Source organism: Homalodisca vitripennis, chromosome X (genome assembly GCF_021130785.1).
Source record: "Homalodisca vitripennis isolate AUS2020 chromosome X, UT_GWSS_2.1, whole genome shotgun sequence".
NCBI classification, from domain to species: Eukaryota; Metazoa; Arthropoda; class Insecta; order Hemiptera; family Cicadellidae; genus Homalodisca; species Homalodisca vitripennis.
In genome coordinates this window covers 116,117,933-116,145,846 of record NC_060215.1, presented here as the reverse complement: position 1 = coordinate 116,145,846, position 27,914 = coordinate 116,117,933, and the positions used below count along the sequence as shown (strand labels likewise).

Here is a 27,914-nt window from a genome sequence, read left to right as displayed (position 1 = left end):
ATGATCTATCATCAGAACTCCAGGCAAACCTTGGTGGCAAACTTGTGTTTAAACACATTTATCATTAACTCTATGTTTTTTCTTTCTTTATTGTGGTTATAATTATTGGAACAGCGAATAAAAATAAATCAATTCCAACAAATTTTAATTGTAGGGACTGAGTTTTTAATTTTTCTATAACTCGTTCAATTTATTAAGCCAACAAAATCTTGTATAAAATCAGTGTTATTTGGATTTTTAATTGAATCATTCTTAATAGAATCGATTCATATATATGTATTTATTACCTTCGCATTTATAACATTAAATGCCGACAGTACGTATCTGGAACAGTATTATAAGTATTGTTTGCACAGCGGGGGAAAAGTTAAAATTTAAGTATAGAAGCAATTAAATTCAAATTATGAAAGCGATTCCAAAGTTAATGTTTTATACTAGGTTCAGTGGCTACATCTGGTGTTTTTTGTGAGTCCAATTATTACTAGAAACATTAAACCGATTAGACTCAATGTTTAAAGCAAACTGTTTTTAAAACATTTGAAAATAATTATTATCCTGGGAATCGAAACTGTAGCTGATAATTATTTCAAACGTGCCTCATTTATTAATCATATAAAAGTTTATACATGTAGTATAGTAGAGTGTTGCCAAAGAGGAATGTGAAATAGAAGATGGATTAAGGGAAATAATAGTACATTGAAGATTAAAAATGAAATAGTTTATAAACATAACAAGCATTCATGTAGCGATAAACAACAATTAAGTGGTTCAACTAATAAGAAAACAAGAGAAGAGATGTTGGAAAACACTTCGTCTTGATGCAACATTTCAATAGGCGACCCGAAGACACATTTAGGGGTCAGGAAGCCGTGGTACAAATTGGAGGCCATAAACAGATCGTTCCACAGTTAGAAATACTGGGCGAAATGTAGTGGAGCGACCGACAAATCTTAGAGCCATCATTCTCGCTATGGTGACAATTACTGCTGGTTGGCCAGTTGTGGGCCAGATGGCAGCAGGCTCGCTTCACTTTCAAACGTGCCGCTACCACCTCCATGTCGCTGTCCTTGTCGCCGTCTCCATGTCTGTCGCTGTCACCCTCTTCTCCTGGGTTTTTTCCTCTCCAAGCGCTCTTCAACCTGCAACATGACGTAAACATTCGTATTCAGATGATAAAAGGAAGATCTGAGGAATCAAATATGGACCAAAACATTCTTGGAACTTTTAGGCGAAACCCGTTCTCCGTCCAGAATGTTTTTATATCGACTTCCCACACAATACAGTTATAATACAGCTGAAACCAAATGAGTGGACTAATTGAGTATCGGTAGAGTATTGGGAGGTGTAATAGTATAATAATAGGCTGTATACATTTGTCTTTACAAATCTGATATCCACAAACTTTGATCAAATGCATAAGAACGAGAAAGCGTTAAAATTATAAAACGTATCCAAACCTGTTCCAACGATAGTTTAAAGTTTTTATGAATTTTATAAGATAATCAAATAAGTGTTTGAATTTAAAGAATGTGTTTGAAAAAATTCTTAACAATAATGAGTTCTGAGCAATTTACGTGATTAATTATTTTAGCGTTTGAGGCCATCGTAATCTTCTATTTATTAAACCATTTATTTAATAACCCAGAGTGTTTTTACCAGTCATGTAATTATAATAAAAGTGAAGTGAGAGTTTTAAAAAGTGAGGAACTTATTTAATTTTTAATTGTTTTTCATGCTAATGTAGGATATTGGTATTATCAATGTAAATTGTTCAGTTTTAGTTCCTATACTACCAAATATAACTGAAATGCAATAGCTTAGTTACAATGTTACAATACAGGATTGAAACAGTATAAATTAGGTAATTATGGTGCTTGGGAGCAATTTAAAGTGAACCATATAAAATTACACTTACTCAAATGTGATGCATTCATAAATATTTTAACTTGAGTTAGTAAAAAACAGTGTTCTTGGCTAGAATGTGTAATATTTGAAGTACCAATAGTTATAGTAAAATGAATTTTAAATCGAATGTAAGTATAATATTAACTCAAGTATTAACTAATAGCGTAATGTGTTGTTGTTTTTATATCAGTTCAAATATCAATATGTAATGCGTTTCATAATTTGGTGAAAATATTGTGTTTTCTTTTCCTGGGCATCTTTTATGCGTTTAAATTAGGTCAGTGATTTAAAGTTATATTTCAACATAAATAATTTGGATGTGATGTAAAAATGTCTTTAAAATTAGCCTAGATATATTTCATAATTCCAAGAAAAAAGTAGGGTGTAATGTTCCTTAAGTTTAACATCCCTTATAGTTAGCTCTATTTATTTAATGTTTACATTAGGCCTTTATCATATTCTTACTTCTAAGGCAACCTTGACGTGCATATTGCAGTTTAGCATTTTTATGGTGGTAAACTCAAGGTAATTTCTCTACAGCCTGGCTCTTGTAGAGAACTTTGAAACATATTTTAAAGGTTCGTTACACATTTAAGAAAACATAAAAGCCAATACTGTTTGGTCAACTGAAGTTGCTATTAGGCCTACTCATTGTGCTATTAGAAATGAACGCCTTAAACTATGTCAAAGAAAATACAATTCCAATTCAAGAATTACCCTGCTCTCTAAGGTTTTACTACGACGAAATTACGTGATAGATTAGATGGAAACAGACCAGTGTTTTATGAATGATCTTAAGTTATAGTCTGGACCCGTTCACTACATTGCTTAAGAATAGATTCAAATGATTATTTGTTAGTGTGTGAAAACATCGTGACCAAACCGGGATTCGAACCCGGGCCCCTGCGCTCATAAGCTGAGAAGCCTTCTCAAAAAATATACTAAACTCATTTTATCTCTCGTATATGGTCTCATCCAACAACACCTACAGTTCATCTACTCCACGTTGAAAAAGTTTGACAGTAGGCCTAATAAATCTGAAATAAGGCCGTGAACAGAGTCACTGGTGATGAAACATAGTTAGCCAATCTCGGCAAAGTTATAATCCGTCGGTAGCCTCGCCACTCACGGTGGATATGTTAAGCCACCCCCTGTTGCCCCTCGCACGCTCCCTTGTAAGCCGTAAGCCACTTACATTTCAATTGAGCCATGTTTTAATCGTAGCAAGGGGTGATTTGGAGGATTCAACACTGGTTTAGCGCCTTGGAATGGGAGTGATGTTCGGCGACGACGAATTAATGACGGAGGTCTGCTTTTATGTACTCGGAGGAAAACTCTCAGTCTAAAGAAAATAAAACATTATTACACAGTGAGTATATCTGGATGATTTATAAATACTCTATTCGAAATTTTAACTTTACAGAAATAATCATTTTGGATCTAACGACAGAAACTTAACTTCTTATTAATAATTATGTAGCAGAAGTAGTTACATCCGATGTGACTCGAAGGGAATCACATGAGTTGGACATTTTACACTTTCACTGATAAAATTGGAATTATAATAAAATAACTAGAACAGTGTAATGTTTATTTTATTAATCAGAAATTATAGCCTACTAGCATATTTTGTAAGGTTCTTGTGGGAATTGTGCTTTGTGGCTCAAAACAAAACAATACCACTGTTATTGTAACACACTTTGTCACCTGAAAAGTATAAGGATATTACATAGTTATATGGTATGAAGGTCTAAGACTCGTGTTAAAATCTACAGGTCTTAATCAAATGTTTATCTAGTAGTAAGCATGTCAAAACAATGTTACCACACACACACACACAAATTACCTATTTGCTTTCTTTATCAAATTATTATTTTAATAGGATAATGTAAGTAACATGTAAATTAAAATTCTGGATGCACACAACCATGAATATACACAAATCATATTAAATTTGCAATATCTCTGGTTAAATCATTTAAGGTTGTCTCCATAAACCAACTATATTTTAGTAAAGGTCTATGTCCGATATATTTTTTTTATCATGTGTTACACTCAATTTATTTTTTAAAAATATCAATTTTTTCAATCAAATTTGTTTAGACTTATAATTGAAATAAATTTAATCATCTCAGATTAAAAAAATATTTGTTGATTTTATCAATACATTATTTATATATTAAAAAGTTTGAGCTACGCATGTAAGAAATGTGGAGAAATATTAAATTATGCATATTTCACGAAGCGACTGAATGAATCCCAGTGGCGTTTTATTGTACAATTTGTTGTTTGGTAATAAAAAAAACATAAAAATAATTATAACTATGCAATGAAATAAGGCAATAGATAATAAGATAATAACGAAGCATAGAATATTTAATGGTACCGGAAACCATTTATTTATCACTTTAAAATAAAAAAGTTTTTCATCGTAGCTTTTATTGTGTGACCTATTATGTGTATTACTGATATTCAAATATATATATATATATATATATATATATATATATATATATATATATATATTTCTTTATAAAAACGGTTTTACAGAATGGGTGAGAGAGTAAGCGATCTTTTACTAGTGCCGCAACTACAGATTAATAATTTAACTTTGTAAAACAGAAATACCCGTTATTCTGTTTCCAGAGAAAGTGTAGGGGGTGTAGAAACATAAAAATATAAAATGACATCATAATATTTTATTTTTTTAAATCAATAGATTTATGGAATGTTTGTATATTACATTTTTAGTCATACTACATATATTATGTGTATGTACTTAAAAAAAATCAGTAACATTCCTAATAACATCCAGATGAATATTTTTATAAGAATAAGATCTGTTACCGCAAACCGAGTTGAAAGTTATCAACTGGAACGTGTAAATTATCTTTGGTAGCTTAAGACGGTTTTATTAACCGTGATTACGGACATATTTTTGGGAAATGAGTTTGTAGGAATTTAAAGTGGACATTTATGGGACATAACCTATGTAATATATATTTTCAATCTGAAAACAGCTCGATGTTCTTGTTAGCACTTTGTTTCGTTGTAGCACAAACAAACAAACTGTATATCAGAATCTTAGTGTGTTCGCATCATTATAGAGGGTGTTAACGTACGATTCACAGCTAAACGGTGAGAATAAATAGTTCCCATCCTTTGGATCTCCTCAAGGATGTCAGGAGGCTACTTGAAGGACGTGTCAAAGCCAGAAGTAGTTCTGCACAGTGTCACCAGGGGTGTTGCTGACACTCGGCTTCCTGTTCCTGTAATCCTGGACATCTGCAGACCTCCTCCCGCTCCACCCTCACGTCATTGGCCAGCTGCGAGTTGCTCTCCTGCCGCTCTTTCCCCTTCGCCTGTCCCAGTCTCTGCCTTGGTCCCGTCACTGTCAATCCGCCTAATTGTGTTTTAACTAGTCCGGGTCGACCACGGTTCCACCAATACAGAGCTGTCAAATTTTAAAACTGAAACAATACGCGTGCACTCACTTAGGCTTCTTTTTGTATCATCAGTGTTTCTTCTTTGTCACACCTGGATGGTTTTTCCGATATTGAGAGGAGTTAGACAAAGATCTAAATAAAGTCATAAATAATTTGAAAGCTTCCAAATCATGAACTGGTATATGATCCAACGGACATTGGCATGCAAGCGTACAAACTAACCTTAACTAATGTAGTTCTCCTACTTCACTTAGTCCAGCGTTTTACTTTTATTTTTCTTGCCTTCAATATTTGAAATAGAAGGCGTGTAGAAATCAACTGCAAATACCTCTGCATTAACATAAATGAAACATTACAGTTAAGTGTCAAGCTCAAAAGGAAGCTCACATATATCAGAAAAGATATATCACATATCATTTCTTACAAATAAATAAAAAACTTTTCACATAAAATATTTGAGTCATGTTTTCCATTTAAATTCTATAAATTGATAGAAGCACGAAGTAAATTTATTAGACTTAAGTTGTTGGTTTTAGTTTGGTTTAGTTATGAAAATATTGACCTTCAAAGCAACGGTCTGACCAACCGACTGTAATAAAATGACCTTGCGAGTTTTCCGTAACAACAATGTCAAACCTATGACGGCCTTTTTTTAATACGCATCCAAACGCTTTTTTGTATTTTTAGTGTGTACTTCTTTGATAGTAAAAAAAAGTTTTAATACTTCCTGAATACCCCGGAAAAATATCTAAAAAAAATCTTAAACGCCTTTGGATGCGTATTAATTATGTCTTAAAATTAGACATCTCCCATAATTCTTCGATAAAAAATAATGGCGTAAACGTGCATGAGGTTTAACATTGTTTTCATGGGGAAAGACCCAATGTCATTTTACACCTGCTGTCTGGCTCTGAAGCAACATTTGATGTTATAAAACACGACGTATGGGTAAATAATAGCCCTTTATGTAATAATAATAATAATAATAAGAACATTAAGCATGTGAGCAATGTTTAAATTGCATCTAAATCGTCCTAAAGATATATAAATTTTCAGACGTCATTCACAATCTTACTTACTTTCACACGTACACTTTACTTTCACTCCAATCAGAGTCATACATCTTTACATAAGAGTTGGGAAGTTGAGCTTCAATTTTTTTTGCGAAAGTTTTAGTTTAGTTATCCCCGCGAGATAGATTTCGTAAACTTGCACTGCAATAAAATATACTTATAATCTACCTTTTAAAATAGCATGAGTGAACTAGAATTGGCATATGCCAGAACAGGTTTTATAGGCCTATAGATTAACCGGGAAAAATATTTTAACATAACTGTACCCTGCAATAAGTTTGCACATTAAATAAAACCTTCAAAGCCATTTCCAAAATAATTATGTTGTTCCAATAATATACATTTGGTATAATAAGTAACCAAATCTGTATTAATTATTTATCAAAAAAATTACCGGTCTAGTAATTTACGGATGGATTTTCTTTAACGGATAAATAAACAGTTATGGTTTTAAAAAGGCACCAGTATTTGTTTACCTAAATATGACATTCCAAAAGTTTTTTAGCTGCCTTCTTTTATAGAGACACGATAATGGGTTTCTCTAGCTGCTTTGGATCTAGTTTTCTAAGCTGCTTTTTATGGGAGCTTTTTATGTGTATGGAGATACACATCTTCAAAGGTTTGTCGAGTTTCAATACTTTGCCTTCTTCCACAACTCCATTTTGAGAATATGGAAACCTCAAACAGAGTTAAAAACGTGTATCAACGGTACTTATTACTGTGCCTTAAAAGATGACTTTAATCACACTAATCTAACCCTGTACATTAAAAATTTAATTAAAATGAGTTCATACTATTTCAAATGTAGTTTTGTCCCAATAGATTTATTTGTATCTTAGGCGTAACAAATATTTGTTTATTCTCGGAATAGGTTACATTAATTGTAATTATTACTTAAAGTTATCCAGAATGCTCAGTTACAAGTGACGCCAGAGTGCAGGGTAGAGCAGGTATGTCGGTATGTGCTAGACGCACTCAATACTTGGAACGTCTGTCAAACCGAGATGGATGGCAGTTAACACCCCCTAACATTGGGCTCGGAATCGCGTCACACACTCAGCGCTTGGTTCTGGGAAACTCATCTACTCATGAAAAACTCAAAATGAAACATAGGACTGACTTATTCATCCTCTGATAGGAAAAGCTTAGCAGGCAAGTTTTTAATGAATTACTGTTCTATTTTTGAATTTTTGTTTGTTTCTTATGATAACAAATAGGAGGAAATGAAAGGCCTAAAATTTTTCATCTTTTTTCACTCTAAATAAGAGCTATAATACTTTTTTGTGGATGGAGACATGTGTGACATACAAATTTCCAACTGAAAACACATTTGTACTACACATAATGAAAAAAAATTATCGACATAGGACTGCGTAAAAATTTAAGTAAAACAAAAGAGAAAATGTATGTCACTAATAAATTCCTGAATGCGAATTCATTATGTATTATTGCAGTCATTAAAATGCAGCATCAGCCCTTAGCAACTCCATAACATTGGATGGATCAAAAAAGGAAAACTAAAAATGATTACCAATTAAAATAATAAATAAATTCATTACGTGTGCCAAAACTAAATCAAAATTGATCTTTCTCAAACTTTAATACGCTATTCGTAAATTAGTGTAATTTCCTTGCTTACTGCATAGGTCTGTGGTAAACTGTTTCAATTTTTTAATTTAAATCCGGATTAATAGAGCTGCCAAAAGTGTGGCGTTGTGTATCCGTAAAGTTTCAATTACAACAATCTTTAGGAGCTATGAGACTCAGATTCAATATTTATTATGAAATATCGGAAATAACATCTTTAAATCAACAAATTATGCAAGTGTTAGCGCACCTGTAAACGTGGTTTTATAATGCACCTTTTGTGGGCATTGGACCTGCAGAGTTTCGGCCACATCAGTTATTTGATAAAAATTTTCTGTTGATCTTCTGTACCATCAAGTTTTGTTGACGCAACATGTCACACAATATTGTATTCTTATTTGATACCACAAGACAAGTTCCCCTCCCCTAATTGAATTATAATACGATTGGGAAAAAACACAACTTTTTAGTATAATTTTTTAAGATTAACGTATAAAGCACTACTTTTTCTTCAGACATAAACTTATTAAAGATTCCATAAAATATACAATTCTCTATCGTTAGAGACCAGTGTACTTTAATTATAAGACACGATTAGAACCTCATCTATAGGCCTACACCATTTCATTGAATACAGATTTCTTAGGTATAGATATATATGAATTTTAAATTAAAAATATGTTCAATAATAATGATTATAAAAACATTATTGGTTTGTCTTAAATATCATTGTTGACACGTTAATGGTCCTAGTATTTTCAGTCGCCGATCTCTGATCCAGCACCAAGATTGTCGACTGTGGCTTTTGGCTGAAACTGAAATAAACCAAGTCGGAGGAGTATAGCAGTGTCAGTGGTACCGGGCGAACGCATTAGCCAATGATATTGACTGTTGGAGTGATGGAGTTTGACTAATGATCCCTGACTCAATTCGGAGGTGCACCTGTCAAATTAGATGGATGTCGGCCACGGAGCAGCGCCTCGCGCCGCGTTCAGTCCTACTCCGTTACTACAGTCTACCCTAAGTCGTCCACCCGGAGTTGTCTCAGCGGACAGTATATATATATACATATATACAACAACAACGTTATAGTTCAAAAATCCTATCATAGTGCATGTAAAAGTTTCAACGAAAATATAACAATATTAATTATATACTTATATACAATCTATATATATATATATATATATATATATATGTATATATATATATATATATATGTATATATATATATATGTATATATATATATATAGATGGTATATAAGTATATAATTAATATTGTTATATTTTCGTTGAAACTTTTACTTACACTATGACAGGATTTTTGAACTATAACGTTTTTATATTTAGAAACTAATCTCTTCTAAAAAAATTAGTTTCAAAAAACTTTATACACTCACCGCAGGCGTACAACTTGATATGTTCCTATAGTTTTATGGTGCAGGAATAGAAAACAACATTTCGAGGATTGGAGTCTATCCTCGTCCAAGTGTCAAAAAACTTTATACACTCACCGCAGGCGTACAACTTGATATGTTCCCATAGTTTCATGTTGCAGGAATAGAACACAACGTTTCGAGGATTGGAGTTTATCCTCGTCTTCAAGTGTTAAAAAACTTTATACACTCAGCGCAGGCGTACAACTTGTTATGTTCCCATAGTTTTATGTTGGATGAATAGAACACAACGTTTCGAGGATTGGAACCTATCCTCGACATCAAGTGTTAAAATACACTCACCGTAGGCTAATTTGTTCTGTTTTCCATATTTTTGGCTTAGGCGTGTCCATTACTGTACCTTGATTTGGATTAGCGTTTAAGTATTATAGTATTGTAAGTATAAATCTTTTACACTTAAAGAAGAAGATAGATTGCAATCCTCAAAACGTTGTACCCTTTTCCTGCAACATAAAACGGTGGCAACTGTTCGAAATCTTGTTATCCTTTCAATCATACATCGTCAACAATAACATTATTTAAACAAAGAATTTACATATAACTACTTAAATCATATACATTATAAATGTTTAAAATTGTAAACACGTTTATGAATAAACATAGTTCGTATTATTTTGCGGTTTGCCTGGAAACGTCAACTGTGTCTTGTACGTGCAATGACATCTCGAATCTCGAATACTGAGCTTTCGTTTATTACCTACGTCTTTGCTTATTTATAAGCTATAGATTTCAACTTTCATTCTGTGATTTTGCAACACAAACATTCGATGTCAAATACTTTATTTATTTAATTTTGTACGTAGGATATGTAGATTTACTTTAAAAATTTTCATAAGTGGAGAGCTAATATTTCATACCTTATTTTGAAGTGTCAACGTTGTAAACTATTTGGTGGTGTAAACATAGCTCTATAAATTATTAGACTTACTATACTGTTTTTAGTTAGCTTCATAAAAGTATAAATTCCGCTATTTTAAAACACAGTATGAGCATTTGTTGGAAATAAATTACAGATTATATCAATAAAGGTACATAATTCTAATATTATAACGCTGAAGACTGGCTTTTGAAACTTTTTTACCTTAAATTGTTCCAGTTTATATAGGTATTAAGAGCTGAATTAATCAACACTGTGTTCGGGAGGAAACTATTTTGATTCCTACATAAGGAGAGTACACATATACATTTAATCGGTCCGTAAACTTTAATTCGTTAATAATTATTCCAAATTTATTGGGCCAAATTCAATGAATTAAAATTAATTTATTCTTCACTTTCAAAACACGTTGCAAGCAAAAATAACACTATGTTACAGCGAAAAATTATTGAATGGTGTTCAATATGGTGGTTATTAGTTCTTGCTTAATATAAAACACTAATAAGGAACCAAGTCCTTTGAAGGTGCTAAAAATGTACATTCTGTTTTAGTAGATTTGTAGTCTTTTTAATGTTCATAAGAACATTGACTAATTTAAGAGCGTTTTTCCTTTCTTATAATACAATGAGTGAGGAATTTCCATGGGTTACCTAAAAGTAATACAAATTTTTGAATTCCAAAATCTGTGTTAATTTTGAGATAGAATTAAAATAATTACCTAACGTATTATTGATTACCGTTAAAACTGCCGTAATTGGTACTGAATGGGAAATTTCTCTACAAAGATAGTTGGAAAGAATCCCCATTGGTAACAGTTGCCGTATCAGTTAGCAAACAAACACTGTTTTAGATTTCTTCTAGGATAAAACTCGTATATGTAAAGTTATTGTCTACTTATTGTAGTGTTTCTTGTTTCTAGATAATTTACTGCCAAAACGTACACAGTTATATCGTGGGTAACGTCCTGCCAGGGCATGACATTTTCCTTATATCAGTGTATCTCTATGTACTAACTCACTCCCTTATTTTGTAAAAAGTACATCTCGGCAAGAATCTTCCCAAAATATTTTCTTTCAAATGTGATACTTACATTTAAAAATATGATTTTAAAACGATCAGTATCGTTCTAGGAAATAGTTTTAAAACACTCTCTTTTACGGAAGAATTCAAAATATCTCATTACAGAGAGAACGCTAAAATTTGAACCATTCTGCGCCCAATTCTGCCAACTTGGCTGAGTAATGATTCCCTACGACCGCTCCCGTCAAACTAAGATGGATGTCCTCCCCTCACCGAACCATTTTGAATCTCCCCCTGCATTGTTGCCCGGTGCACGCGGCTTCTCCCATAGGCTATGGCACAATCGACGTATTTTTGGATCAATTAAAAACCTTAGTATACGTTCCTTACTCTTCCTTCCCATTCTATTCAGCCTGCTTTGATTAATGATTTCCGTAATGCGTTCGGTCTGGGTCAATGCAGGGGGAGTACACTTTCACGTGTAGTAGTGTAGTGTTGGTTACGGCACTCGCTGTTCTCTAGCACGCGGGAGTGGGAAATTCTTCTTAAAAAACGTAAATTAAGCGAACAAGTGGACATCACTGAGTGTGGTAAATTCCCTGAAAATGTTAGTTACCATAGTACTATGGCATTTTATCTAAGACTGTTGTAACGCTAAAAAACTGTAAATAATTTTCAAATCCATGTCATCAGTCTTTATAACGATATTTTAATACCAATAAAAGCATAATAAAATGAAAAACTTCTTATACTTTTCATAGATTAATTAATCTGACAATATGGCACCTCACATAACGAATTCTAAAGCATATAAATATGCAATATATTTGTATTTGTACCGCATTTTCATTTATGATGAACAAAGTGCCTAAATGCGTGTGGAATAAAATAAAGAAAAAAGTCCTTAATCAAGTTTTTCGTGAAAATGACCTTCCAATATATGTTGTAGGTGGCTGGTCGACGAATTGTTAGACCTATTTTGACCGGTATTCTGTAGTTTAGTTTAATTAATTAGTGTTGTGTTTAGTTTTTTATTAAGTGCATGTTTTAGAGTTAGTGAATTTGACACACAACATGGTGGTTATGATTCCTGATTTACGCGTGTCCCAACGCTCTGGTATGATTTGTTTATTTTAACCTAGTTTCTAATTATGTGTTGGGTTAGTTATTTACCTGACGAAGAGATCAGATTGTAGATCTAGACACATAGTTTTATCATTGAACGATAGCAAATGTCCGAAGAAATCCTCTTTCCTTCACAAACCTTCTATCAAAAACAAACTTCAAACAAAGAATACATGTTACTTCGTATTTTAAACCCTGTGAAGGCTAAGGACTTTATTATAGTGGTTTATGCAACAATCTTGTACGTAACGGTGGGTATAACGCAAGAGGTTGAAGTAAACAACGGCACGACTCTCGACAAGGACTGTAAAATGAAACTTGTGTTGACATATTTGATTATTGTGTTCATATCTCTCTGTCCACAAATGTGCTGACATAATGTTCCCAAACTGTCAACAAAAAGCTATTAATAAATAGCATGTATTTAAGAACTTACTGATGCCACTAGTGTAGGAAAACCACAGTTGAAGTCAGTTGAACAGCTGGTTGTATAATAACTGATTGTATCCCGTGGACACACATATGAAAGGCTGTTACAAAACAGCCGTACACAACATAAACATCACATGTGATGTCATGTTATTTTGGTACACAGAGTAACAGTCTTGTCAGGATTGTAATAAACGAAGCGGAACCAAATCTATTAGCGGCATTCAATTATTTGCTGAGCGTTAGCGAAGCCTATTACTCGAAAGGCTGAAAAAATATCACTTCTCTCTGCCTGTTTGTCCACACGATATCTTGAGAAACAGACTTCAAATTTAGCCCAAAGCTTCATTTCTCTATGAAGAACATCGAGTTCAAAGAGGGTACATGTAAATTGTAAATTCATGGGATGTGTTGGTGAACGTAGTTATATTGGTATTATGTATAACCATGACGGCAACGTGGAAATTACAGAATAATAAATTGATAAGCAGACGAGTGCAATCATATGATATTTAAGACAAGATTGAATCCGACAATGGTGCAATTCCCTCCATAAGATTTGCCTGACCGTTAGCAAAGCCTAACAAGATCGAGTCCGATAATGGTGCAATTCCCTCCATAAGATTTGATTTGCCTAATCGTTAGCAAAACCTAACAAGATCGAGTCCGATAATGGTGCAATTCCCTCCATAAGATTTGCCTGACCGTTAGCAAAACCTAACAAGATCGAGTCCGATAATGGTGCAATTCCCTCCATAAGATTTGCCTGACCGTTAGCAAAACCTAACAAGATCGAGTCCGATAATGGTGCAATTCCCTCCATAAGATTTGCCTGACCGTTAGCAAAACCTAACAAGATCGAGTCCGATAATGGTGCAATTCCCTCCATAAGATTTGCCTGACCGTTAGCAAAACCTAACAAGATCCAGTCCGATAATGGTGCAATTCCCTCCATAAGATTTGCCTGACCGTTAGCAAAACCTAACAAGATCCAGTCCGATAATGGTGCAATTCCCTCCATAAGATTTTCCTGACCGTTAGCAAAACCTAACAAGCTCGAGTTCGATAATGGTGAAATTCCCTCCATAAGATTTGCCTGACCGTTAGCAAAACCTAACAAGATCCAGTCCGATAATGGTGCAATTCCCTCCATAAGATTTGCCTGACCGTTAGCAAAACCTAACAAGATCGAGTCCGATAATGGTGCAATTCCCTCCATAAGATTTGCCTGACCGTTAGCAAAACCTAACAAGATCGAGTCCGATAATGGTGCAATTCCCTCCATAAGATTTGCCTGACCGTTAGCAAAACCTATAACTTAGAGTGATATATAAGCTGTAAAACTTGCAAAATTTTGGATAGCTGGCAAAAAGGGTTCTGACAAAATTCCTCTTATATCTGTTTATCTGGCTGTGTGAATGCTTTCCACTGGATATCTAAAAAAAAAAAATTAAATTACGGACAAAGTGATTCGTGGTGGGAATGTTCCTCTTTGGAATTTCCTGAGCCTCTTTGTAGTCTAACTATCTGCATGATATCTCGAAAACTACTCCATCTGTAAACTTTAAATTTTCCATGAACCTTAATTCCTATATATAAAAGAATGAGTTTGATGAAAGCACATTACTATCCATTGGATTGTAATGAGGTCTATCATTCATTAGGGTATTTTCTCTTCTCTGTACTTGCGGTTTATAAAAAATTCTTTTCTGTCTGGCAGCCTGTCTGTCCGTAAGATATATCGAGAAAAACTGTAGTCTTGAAATAGTGTATACACCTTCAGCGGAACCTGTTACGTAACATGTAATGTAGCGTACTCCTACGATGTAAATCTAAAGAAATTATTTGCTGGTTTCACTCATCGATCAGCTGAAGAACTATTTACTAGTTGGTTCGTACATTAGTGGTGAACAATTAAATCACCCTCCTTCAGCCCTCAACGCCTTTCTGTTTTTGTACGCTTTAGCTAGGGAGTGAAGATTGCAAAAGGGGGGTGGGGTCGTTTATATTGTTTTACATGTTGACTGATTTTCTTCTTAGAGGTCTTTACTTTGAGAGGTTTTTACTTATTTGTTCATTATTTAAGTTTCCATATTCATTCAAACTCGATGTATAAGACAAAATTTGAAGACAGAAGACTGTCTTGAAATAGACTCATCAATCTAAAATAACAAGTTACTATAATTCAATACTGTAGTTTGTATATGTTTATCTTATGTGAAACACTAATTTGAATGTTATAAATAACATAACGAGATATATGTATTCGTAAGTTCTAAACTCTCTTTATATCATACACAACACGAAAATTAATTTTTTATTTTTTTATAAAAATGTAACATTAGCCTATATGTTACATATTTAACATGACATGCAAAATGATTACAAGAGAATAGTCAAACACTTGTATTTTTTACTTCCGATTCATATATAGGTAGGCCTATATAACTAATTATTCAATATCTAGTTTACATGAATATATACTTCGTTAAAGTTAAAAATTAAACTAGGTTACTTCTCTATTGCTTTCGACATAACCCCATTATTCCATATCGTAAATTTAATTAATTTTGCAAATTGAAAACGGTATGCTTTCCGTTAGTATTAAGACATTACTTATTAAGACTTGACATTTCGAGTTCACCAGAAACACAAATATGTCCCTGGAACACAAACATAACTAATCTCGGTAGTTTTAGAGAAGCCTTGAGAATAAACCGATTTCAGGGCCAATCCTATCCTGCCAGGATCGTGGTGGCATTTGGAATGCAACAGGTGTACAGAGATAGAGAGCGGTTGAGGATGAAATGGGTATACTGCCAATGGGAATGCACGATACACACATGGACGAATGTTTAGTTCACTACTTCGAACTAAAGTTTTAAATTTTTATTATTTAAGTAAATTTAAAGATTGTACATGTTTAAATTAATATAAATGAAATGTGTATTATATACCATAATTTTTATTCTGAGCCTCATGACTGTAATTCATGCATCGGAAAGAGTGAAATAAAACGCTAATAAATGTATTGGCGTACTCTGAGCACCTTTAAAAAAATGCTTGTTTATTGGAATAACGTATTTCTAGTGTCCTGGATTTGAGATAAGCACTTAGTTATCTTGTTATTTATATCAACTGATTTAAGTTTATATTACACTGTAACATTGTGTTATAGTATTCGAGCGTTGTAATTGACACTAATTTCTTGTAAATTTGTAATCCATTTATTAAACTACTCATTGTTCTCCAATTTTGGTTTCCAATGGTAAATTAATTCTTATCTTTACTTCCCAGAAACCATTTGCGATTTCAATTTCGCGCTAGAACCATTAACACATTAACCACGTCATTTGGCCCGAGTCTGGGGTCGGTGATGGATGTCGATCTTTATTAATAACACCCCAATAATGCCCGGGGTCCCAAAATATGGAGTCGTCCGAAATCGCAGATAGCTTATCGCGGATCGCGACAGCAGGGCTTGTTTTAGGAGGTTTAGTAGCAGAGGCTGAGGCTGCCACCCTCAGTGTGTCAGGGGGTGAGTCAGGGGTGAGTCACCCTTCCGCTGCGCATGCGCGCCCGTAAATCATGGCGGCCTGGCTTGGCGGGTCATCACAGCCTCCTTCCCGGTCCAGGTCATGGTTTAAATGGTTTATCATCTCTAAACCTCCTACTGCCGAGTAGACTAGTGATTTATTGCTTGAAGTCAAATTTTTGTGTGTAATATGCCCTACACCCGAATAATTAATTTTTGCATAGACGAATTTACAAAATATGCTCGTGATTTGAAAATTGTGTCAACTTTATGTGCGACTTTAAAATAAATGCTGACAAACTGCGTATTTATTATGAAATATTGACGAATTCACCATACAAAATTTACATGTATTTGTATACGTTAACCCCTGTTAAATATTTTTACCCAAATTATTTCATAAACTTAAATAATACTTTGTTTCGGTGAATGGTTAGTTTAAAAAAGAAGTGTTGTTTAACATTTTTTAATAAAAACTGATAACTGATAATAGGAATGAAAACATTAAATGTCTTAAAATTGCTGTAGTCCTACTATAACATTTATATTAATTTTGTGCAGACAAAAAGATACTGTTCTCATGCCCTCCTCCGCCTCGATTGGTGTAATAAAATCTAGATCCAAGCCTACAAAAACTAGAATTTGATGGAGAAATTTAAAAACAATCAGATGCAATCAAAATTCAATCAATATTTTGATAATTACATTATAATCGATAAAGTAAATTATTCAAATTGGTAAAAATTAATTAATTCTCCATGGGTCGACAACCATGTAGTAATCTCCCAAAACAGTCCAAATAATCATAATTTACCCTAACTATTTAGTATGTCTATTATATTTATTTATAATTAGCTGTTCCCCCGACTGGCCGCTCCGGAGATGAGGAAGAGAGCAGGAGATGTTCCAGATATATTGCCCGGAGAATAGACGCCAACAACATTTACCCGAGCGTAAGACCCGGCTACTACAGGGGAAACGGAGGGCTTCCAACCATCGAGTTTTACACTTGACGCTACAAACTGTAGATTTATCTGCTGTAAACACCGCATCTGTCAGTTATACCAGAATCAGGTGTTGCGCTCGAATTTTTTTGCTCCAAATTATGAACGTGCCAGTTAAAATCACACTAACATTATGGCTGACAGCTGATTCTATTTTGCAGAGAGTTTCGTGAAGAAAATTGTAATCTGCTACAAAAACATGTGTAGGTCAAGACATTACTTCGTGGAAAGTAAATGTTAGAGCATAAATATAGAAAACTTTTTATACAAGTTGCATTTGTTTATTCTGGACTTAAAATAGTAGAAATTCATAATTATAAAACTGTAAAAAATAATTGGGTAAGAGAACCATGGTGCCAACCTAGTTTCTTCCAAAGTATATCTGCATCGTATATTGTCACATTTCAACTAGGCCTATAGTACAATAACTATGGTATGACTTATTTCGAATAAGTGACTTATGTCGTGCATAACAATTGTTAACCTATCCCTTACGGGTTTACTTCATCTCCAATTGTATTATAAATTAGAATTTTTAGAGTTATTACCACATTTGGATCGCAAAAATAGACAAATAAAAGGGTATTTGCCGTAAACCCAAACAATTAGGAAATACGCATACATTGCGATATAAACAACAGTTTCCAAAAACTATTTTAAGTTTGGTAAGTGGTTACTTAGATTAGGTTTATTCTCAATATGCAAGAGTAACCATTATTATTGTTATTGTACGCGAAGTAATATTCAGTATTAATGTTATGGATCGACTTATTTGTTCCAATCCCAATGTCTTCCAATTCGTTATCCAATCAACTTCTCAATTCATGGTTTCAGAAATCCTTTGAACTATCACTGAGAATAAGCCATGCTGTATTACTGCTGGTACATTAGTTAATTACTATTATATTCCGCCAGACTAAACAATTAGTTGTAATTTCAAAATATCTATAAATGTATAATAATTATTTCAATAAAATTGTTTAATCATCAAAGTCTATATAAAATGCGCACTCATTATCATTTGTGGCAGTGTTGTATTGGTTTTAAATTGTTCTATTTTTGTAACACTGACAAAGAAAAACGTCTAAAAACTGTCATCCTTTCGTTAAGAGATGGGGAACTAAAAGTAAATCTTCTCTTCGAAGTCTCTCAATGATTCCCCTATATTTATAATTGTATATTTATTGTGTGGCTGTGTTTGATATGCTATTCATTTTTGTATCCTGCAAGCTCAAAAAATGTCTGTAAATAAATCTTCAGCACACAGATTGGCTTTATAGAAAATTAAACTAATTTGGTAGGTTGTGAATTATAGCTCCTAACTGTGTTATTTCTATATTCTGTTTTCCACAGTTAAAAAACTACTTGGGAAGGAAACAAATTAATCCATTTTGACCTATATTTTATTGAGCTTTAAAGCAAAGTAGTAAATTTTGTTATCAGGTAAAAATTAACTTCAATCACAAAAGATAGTTGTAACCATACACCAGAACATACGTATTAAATCCATCTTGCCTTTTAGTAGGAATAAATATATTACCTATGACGCATAGTTAATAGTCTTTTACACCATATAAATTATGGCTATAGAACAATTAACTAAAAAGAAAATATACACCAACACTCAATCTGAGTTAATTACTCCCGCTATTAAAAGTATATATCTACAAACTGATAGTACATATTTAGATCACGTGTTATCTGAATTTAAACGTCCTGTAGGCCTGTGGCCTATATTCCAAGAACTTATGAACAGTAGGGTAGGTTTCATTTAATTTTTAAAATACATTCAGTTTCAAAATCCTCAATTCACAACAGGAGTTTTATTGTTTCATTTAACTTCGTATTATTTTAAACCTCATTTATGTAATCTGAATTGTAAACTAAACGGAAAATATACACATCGTTCTTGAAAAAAGGCAGAAGCAGGCAACTGTGTATTAAATATGTTGAATTTACCCAACAACAACTTTGGGATTACAGAGCGCGAGTATGTTTATTCCTGTGTTTACAAATCTAATGACGATCATCAGTAGGCATAATCAGTCGATGTAATCAAGATTGTGTCAGTTGGGTTGCTACCTGTCGTTGTAAAAACATAGGCCGTGTCGCGCTGCGCTGCGCCCTACTCGCCAATCTAAAAACATATTTATCATTCATGTGTTCAGTTTATTTTACGATGTACATATTTTTTTGCATATTTCATATAATTAGACTCTGGTTATTTGAATATGCTTACAACTAAAATGAACACATCGTACAGTTTTTTTATATTTATTTTGAAACCCTAATTCTACTCAAAGAACTAAAATAATATTTATACATTCACTTTTAAACGTAGAAATTTGATTTTAACATTTAAAGGAATCATACTGCTGAATATTTAATTTCAGTAACACATAATAATTAACTTTATAATTTTATAACCACACTGTTTAAAATGAAATGTCTGACTTGTAATTAACTCTCTACGTGTTTGTGTATTCCATATCATATTTCCGCAGAAAAAAACATAATTACAATTTGTAATGTATTCTTGTATGGATGCTTGAATAATTTTTAATACTGTTTTAAGATACTGGTTTTTTATGTCATAAATACAAATAAGATCAAAGGTTAATTGTTTTGAGAAAACTGGGTAATCAATCGTGGAAACTTTTTAATAAATACAAATTTTATTGAGACTCTTACCTATTATAGATCACTACACAAATCTCATACTAAACACATTCTTTATTTCGTATTAGTATTAATACATACAAATGTAGAAATATTTATTCAGAAGCTATAATAAGTAAATAAACGGTTTATGTTACAAATTAACTATATAACTAAAATGAAAAGTACGCAATGTGTTAGGAACTATATTCGAAGTTATATTCCAATTTTAAAACACATTAAAATGCTAATTGTAATTTTTCATACTGCGTGTCTTGAGCAAATGTCAAAGTTACACTATGGCCTAATTAATCTAAGTCTACTAGAGTTGTACTACTCATGAAAATTTAGTAAGGCAATTGGTAGCCAACCACCTCCGTAGATAGAGAAAAATGAATAATCTTGTTGCATTACCTAATTAGTAAACGCTGAACTGTTATCAGTAGCATGTGGTTGTCAGTTTGTCTGTTTGTTCATTAATTGATATATCAGTCTCATCAGCGGCGATGTCTCTATGTTGACACGGCGTTTGTCACAAATTACTCCTCTGACACAAATGATATATCGGTGGACCCGTTTGTTTAGAGTATTAGAGAAAGCGTGTCTGCGTACTGAATTCAAATTGATTTAAGTTATTCAAGTCCCTAGCCACGCTTTAATTCAATACAATCGTGTTCATAAATTTCAAATTGATTAATTTTGTAAGAAAGTATGTAAACATTGTAAAACATATAATTGCAAAAAATGTCAGTGTATGCATATTTATGTTTTTATTTTTAACTACAATCAAATATTGATAAATTCAAATATTGTTTAGATCAAGCTGTCTCGCTAAAGGTATCGTTAATTTTCAAATATAAAGTTATGCCTATTAAAATACAGATAATCATCGTTAAACACGTTTTTAAAACACAAAGTATCTTCTGCCAAATCCCTCCTTCCTGATATTTGATCTTTTTAAGTGCACAATTTTCGTGCAAATTATTGTTTTAAACCAATAAATTATTTTACGTAAAAATTCTGTGATCAACCGAACATGTTCGTCCAGATTTGGCATTAAGATAGAGCTTGTGAAGATCAGAGTAAGGTTTTACCAAATTTCTATTTTGCAAATAATTTCACTCAAAACAATATTTTGGTCAAAGCTCCAAATATTTCAATAACTGCACTAGAAAAATACTTAACAATACGGCACATATTTAATTTTACCATGAATTTTTGAAATTCTCGTTCAAAAATTATGAAATATAGCATTTAAATTTAGATTGAAAACGTCATTGACGCCAAGGTAGAGAGCATGGTGATAAACTAGTTTTAATAAAGTTTAGTATGTTGGTCAGACTTATAAATATTCTAGATAATTTTTAAATTTCAAACTTTTAATTTTTTATATTTTGAATTCAAGCTAGATTGAAAGGATAGAATATAGTAACACCGATTGGATATTCATCATCCACAGCTAGTTAATTGGACAGTCTGGCATAAAGCACATCTGTAATAAATTCTATAAAAAGTTCTAAATTAATCTCGTGATTTCGTGAAAATGAAAATAACGCCATTAAACGAAGACGGCGATGCTATGCGTTAAGGTAACAAGTAATAAAAAGGAAAAGTAGCAAGTAATGTTAGGTATTACAAGTAAAGATAAAACGTTTGCATCAAACCTATGCATTCTATATTATCAATAAGTTCTATTTTAAAAACTTTCCTTTTTGAATGGTATAGTTTGTGACATATATGGGCTTTTGACGTAATAAAAAGGGGGGGGGATTGATATACGTTCAACCCTGGTATATGGAACCTTCTAATTTAAGACAAACCAGGATATGACCATAGACAATCAGACAATTACGCCCCTAACGAACGAAGACCAGCTTTTGTTCTTTTGTTGCAAACTAGTTTATGTGAAAGTTTTAGAGTTTCGGAGCTTTATCAATCCCCATTTACGTTTCCGCGTACCAGAGGTGAGGTCCTATCCATATGGTCCAAGGTCACTGCACTTTAGATTCCAATTTCATATGTTGTGAAATCTCAGAAATTTTAAGGTAAAACTAAGCGGTGAAAGCTCAATAACTTAGTTACGGCTACATGAGGAGATTTTTTATTTACTATTTTTGTTAAGGCTTTTAGAATACACAAATACACTTAAGTGAACTTATCTAGCTCTTATTTAGTAGTTAAATTATTTTAATACAATATATAATAGAAATTTAATGACGTAAATTTGTCATGCTGATGATTTACAATCGAAAACAAATAACACCTACAGGTTTTGTGCGAGATTCAAGAAAAACTAAAATTTAAAGATTTTCGATATCACACAAATTTACTTTTATAAGCTGAATTTACGGTATTGTCAATACTTTTGTACGAAAGTATCAAATATTTCTTTAGGATTACTTTAAGAACTACGATCAATTTGTTGCCATGATCCAGGTATGGTCAACTTTACATATGTTCTGTATTTTAATTTTATAATTTTAGTGTTTGTTCTAAAATTATCAAACCGAGAACAATTGGCAAGTTATGTTTGTCTTCTGTTAAAAAGATAACGGTGTTGATAAACACAATGATTTGTTCTGAAAACAATACAACGAAGTATTATTATTATTTACAGATTTATTCCCAGTTAAACTTTAATTCGTGACCAGTATTTTTGACTATAATGAAGGATAAATATGATTGAATGTCCAACGATGAAGAAATAATTTTAATACTTCTTTATTTTTAATGATCATGTATCACTCTTTTGAAGAAAAAAGAAAAAGTAATGATGATTAAACCCTTTACATCAACGAGTTTTCGTTCATAATAAACTTTCTGATTGTTATGATTCAATTTGAATTACCAAGTATATTTGTCGACTAGAAAACATCATTAAGAATTCAGGCTGGTGTGAGCATTAGGACTCAATTTAAATTAAATGCAAATTTTCTTAATAATCAAACCAATTCTTAAATGGTTTCTTTGCGTTGGCCAGATGTAGTTCTCTTAGTAGTCGTGGACACCTTGAACGAATATTGATTATATTTAATCAATCTAATACAACAATGAACCATAACCAGCTGTATATTACAGAACATATTTTTTTGATCTGAGCGATTTCATATCGTAAGAGTTCAAAATGCAGAGTACTATTTATTTATTTATTTTTTATTTTTTTTATTTATTTCAACGGTTCCACCATTTTTACAAAAGTAATTCAACAAATCAAGTACTTAGCAATCAAGATGACAAATCATAATCAATATACACAGTCTTATGTAAGCTCTAACTTACATAAGACTTACTTAAGCTACTACTTAAGTAGAGCTTACGTAAGCTCTACTTATTTATTAATATAGTAGTATTCATTCAAACACAAAAACTTAAGGAATAAAACTCACATACGAAAGCGATATTTTCAACGTTGAAGTATGATTCTTAATAAACCCATCATAATTTGTCAGGCGGTTTTAATGCATGTCGTATAAGTTATTAAACCTATACAAACAAATCTATTGTTATAAAACTTGTGAATTCGATTTCAAAATACAAGTTGAATGATTCCATTATAATTTAAGTTACTTAATAAAATGGTATATATGAATATTTCACGCTGAAGTACAAGTATTAGAAACTCGTTTACGTACTTTAAAATTCAACAGGATAAAATATAATAATAATAAGCAATTAAACAAAAACTTACTATGACTAAACAATTTGCTAAATCACAATAATTAGTGTTAAATATATAGTATTTAAGCCTATTAAAGTTCCAAGTAAAGTGTAACGTGGAATACGAAAATACAAGAAATTCTATTGAACATTTTGAAAATACATGAGGCTAGTAAATAAATCAATAATAAAAAGGTTTACTAAACCATTTCCCAAATCACTTTCAACATGTCCCTTATAATTAGTGTTCGATACCTGTAGACCGTTAAATTGATGTAAATCTCACTCATAATTATAACCTAATTTTATAATTCTTCCTCCTTTAAACAATACCAAATGATAAACCTCCTCTATTGTTTAACATTTGATTTACAAACCATAGCACCATTTATAGAAACTGTCTCAAAGGATATCAACTTTCTCAAACCCTAGGACTAATATTCTACTGGGTTACTGTTATAACTATCTTTCTTATTTTATATTTGTTAAATAAATATAGCAAGAGCGTCTTAAAAACTGTAAATGTTTTGTTTACTTAAAGTACATCGGTTATATACAGCTTTAGTTTGCTAAAATACACTAAAACTCAATCGATACTATATTATACGTTAGGCCTATATTGCAAAACTTCTGAAAACTGGTGTTATCACTGAAAACTTTAAGAAAACCTATCCCAACAGATAGAGGTTATGTTGTTTTGAGCAGTTGGCAGCCATTGTTGCCGTTCCTGGTTTGTTTCCAAGAGAAAAATAAGAAAACAACCATCCTCCATCACAATGGAAACATTGTGGATTTTGTACTGGGTGTTAATATGGGAATTTTAAGATGATTACCTTGTTTTATACGAAGTTTTCGCTGAATTTGAACAAACTGTTGGTCGCAGGAAGATGTTGCCTTCGCCATTTTGGTCGCCGCTGTCGAACCGACCACAGCTGGGTGCGCGCGCACACCAAGCAGCTGCCATCACCCCCCTCCCAGAACACCAAGCCATCACACAACGGTCGTCTATTGTTGCTTTTTGCACCTCCGCTTCTTTTGTTTTGTTAGCCGCATTGTTGCATCAGTGCTCTTATAGACATGGTCTAAAAATCTAACTTTTGTAGACGAACTCAATCTGTATAAATGAGTAGCTCAAATCTGCTTTGCCTCTCTAAACATTGGGTCTTTGAAATGTTATTTTACATAATATTTAATTGCATTTCTCTTTTTTGTTTTGAAATATATATATTTCAGACAACAATTCAAAAACAAAGCATATTTGTGGAATAAGAGTATGTTTGATAAGTCATTACTTTATTGAGTAGTGTATTGCAACAAAAACAATTACATTTCAAAATCATGTGCTGATTAATACCTTAAATTTTTGCCTTTTATTGGTCTAGAAGTATGAAGGACAGAAAATATGGATTTATTATCGAAGTTGACCCAAAACTTTGGGCCCGCCCTAGTCCCAAACTGATATCATGGCACAAATATATTTATGCATTTATATATGTATTTAATTTAATTAGTTTTGCTCCAGCTTTCTATTTGAAATTGAAAAATAGACTTTCCATTTACTTAATAACTCAGAAACAAGTAAGGTAAACTTAAAATGGATGTAGTATTTTTAATAATAATACTTAGAATTCTTAAAATTAAGGAAATATTAAATATTCGGACGTGGTTTCACTTCTTAAACTTTGTTTAGCTCAAATATCACTATAAACAAAAGGATTTCATGTAATATTAAGAAGTTTTATATGCAATTATTTTGTAGCCCTTAACTAATAACTTGTCTATAAACGTATTTATTTACTATGTTTTATTTCCCACTTCACAGAAAAACCAACAGCATACTTACCTATGATGTTATGCAGACGCTCGCTCTTGCCGGCTAGAACTGAAGGTAGGTCCAGGACAAGGGCTAGGTGTAGGTCTGTAGGGCAAGAGAAAGCGAGTCCCTGCAGAGTCATTCGCCTCGGCCCTTTGTAATGCAGCCTTCCCTTCGGTCATGGACTTTCTACATCCTTGGAGTTCGTGTCCAGGGTGACGAAACCATAGCCACGGTCGTTATAACCACAAATTGGTATTTTATGACACACGGACATAAGTTAATTCAAAATATTAGCAAAGTAAAAAGTACAGAATATGAACATTTAAAAACGTATAAAACTTTATTTGTAGAAACTCCTAAGAATTGTACAATGAAAAGTACCTAAACAATTTGGATCATATAACAGATTGTAGAATGAATGTTAACTATATCTAAAAAATGTGGATGTTATTGATTGTAGAATCAATGAAAAGTATATGAACATTGTGGATAATTTTAAAGATTATAGAATGAAAGAAAAGTATCTAAACAATATGGATCATACCAAATGTTGAGATAGCTCCATTTCACCTTCCTCTTACGTGCAGCATCTTAAATCTGATAATTTTGCAGACATGACCCCTGAAAACTGGTCATGTTCGTCCGAAGGTATCCAGACTGAATAGTCGGCGACGAAGAACGAAGAAGCTCAAAACGAAGCCCTCCCCCCGCATCGTTTCGACATAACAGACAACCAGACTACAAAAAGTAGTGCAATGTAGGTGAAGAGGTATTCTCATATTCTCATTTCAGATTTCAGGAGTCAAGTCTGCAACAGCATCTGATTTCAGATGCTGCACATAAGGGGAAGGTGGACTGGAGCTAAACTCAACATACGGTATTCAAGAAACCCTTCCAACCATAGCTGCGTTATGTGTAGAAGACTCGGTTGCTCTACCGTGCTTTGGGATCGTCATCGTAGTGCACTCAGCTGTGCACCTGATGAGAGTTACTGTTATCAGTAATTTGTTAAATTAGCCCTTAGGGCTAAGATTATTTATAAGTGCACACCAACTACCCAACCACGGATATAAAAATTACTTTAATTTTTTAAACTGGAATCCTGTCACTTTCATTTTAACACAGTTCGTTTGTTCGTCAGAGATTCAAAAACAACGAAATCCGTGAGGAGGGTGATAAGTCCAACATTGACAAAACAAACTCGATCCCGCCCATGGACAAATAAGAAAATTTCGAAGTTTTAATAATTGCATTTAAACTCAGTTTAGCGAAGTTTCTTGTGTAAACCCCTAATAATTAGCGATACCACCCTGTCATTCATCCGCAAGGTCGGAGTAGAAAGTACAACCTTAACCTATTGTCTCGCCGGACCCCCCACCACACACCTTCAAAGCGCCAACTTTCACGATGACAAAAGGCATCATAACTCAACAGTGTTTCCAAACATGTCGAACTGCCAACCCTTTTCACTACGTCTCGTCCACGAAAGCTATTGGCGAAAATGACGTGTTTTGACTCCTGCCACCTTTAGAGTTACCGTTTTGGACCGTAGGCAACCGCCAGGTCTAATACCTTTAAATAATGTCCCTTAGTGTTCTACTGGCGTGTCAAAACACCTCTTACAGAAGTCAGAAAGAAGCGGATGATTGTCAGAACCATTTATTGCTAAACTCAGCACATTGTAGGACCCTAGAGAGATACGGATCTCTTTTTGATAAGACTGAATTATGTAACTTATCTCTCATGCTGCTGATTTCTGGCAGTACTGTCAGTCCATCTTATATATTTAACAAAACTGATACAAGATTAAAACCTGAATTTTTCTCAACATTAATTCAATACCAACTATTTTGCACAGTAAGTTGACTGTAGTAATTGAAATTTAAGTATAATAAATTACTATATTTAGTAATCAATCACGGTTTCTGGGATTTTGTAATTTTTGTAAACTAATGGTTTTCGCTCTTTCGAATTGAATGAAATGAAACAAATATTGAAGAAATTTTATGTATAGGCTATATACTATTTTGCATTTTATTTCAGTAGCATTGGATGCCACTGAATATTAAAAAAATGGTTAATATACGAGTAAAAGTTTTCCACAACAATTTAAAAGCAGTAGTTGAAACTTATTCTTACCAGCATCGTCAGTATTTTTGCTACTATTACTAATTAGCAATATTTATATGAACGTTCATATTCAATTGAGAATTATACAATTCCACTGTCTTACCATAAATAGAACAGTATATTTTCAGGACATGTGGTAAGGGAATTAACTCAGAACTTGGATTCAAGTTGCGGATTCCTGCATGACTTACAGA

The 27,914-nt window shown here is 32.8% G+C and overlaps 1 protein-coding gene across 2 annotated transcripts; it reads right to left on the bottom strand.

Moving 5' to 3' along the window:
* Positions 1-701: 701 nt before the first annotated feature.
* On the bottom strand, positions 702-24,753 carry LOC124368577. Of its 2 annotated transcripts, XM_046825820.1 has the most exons (3): positions 24,608-24,753; positions 3,101-3,247; positions 702-1,139 (listed from the first exon to the last, which is right to left on the bottom strand). In XM_046825820.1, the coding sequence occupies exons 1-3, from the start codon at positions 24,736-24,738 to the stop codon at positions 860-862; spliced, it is 558 nt and encodes a 185-aa protein (XP_046681776.1). In that variant the 5' UTR covers positions 24,739-24,753; the 3' UTR covers positions 702-859. The 2 variants fall into 2 exon arrangements, with proteins under 2 accessions (XP_046681776.1, XP_046681777.1); XM_046825821.1 differs by lacking the exon at positions 3,101-3,247.
* Between the last annotated feature and the right edge of the window lie 3,161 nt (positions 24,754-27,914).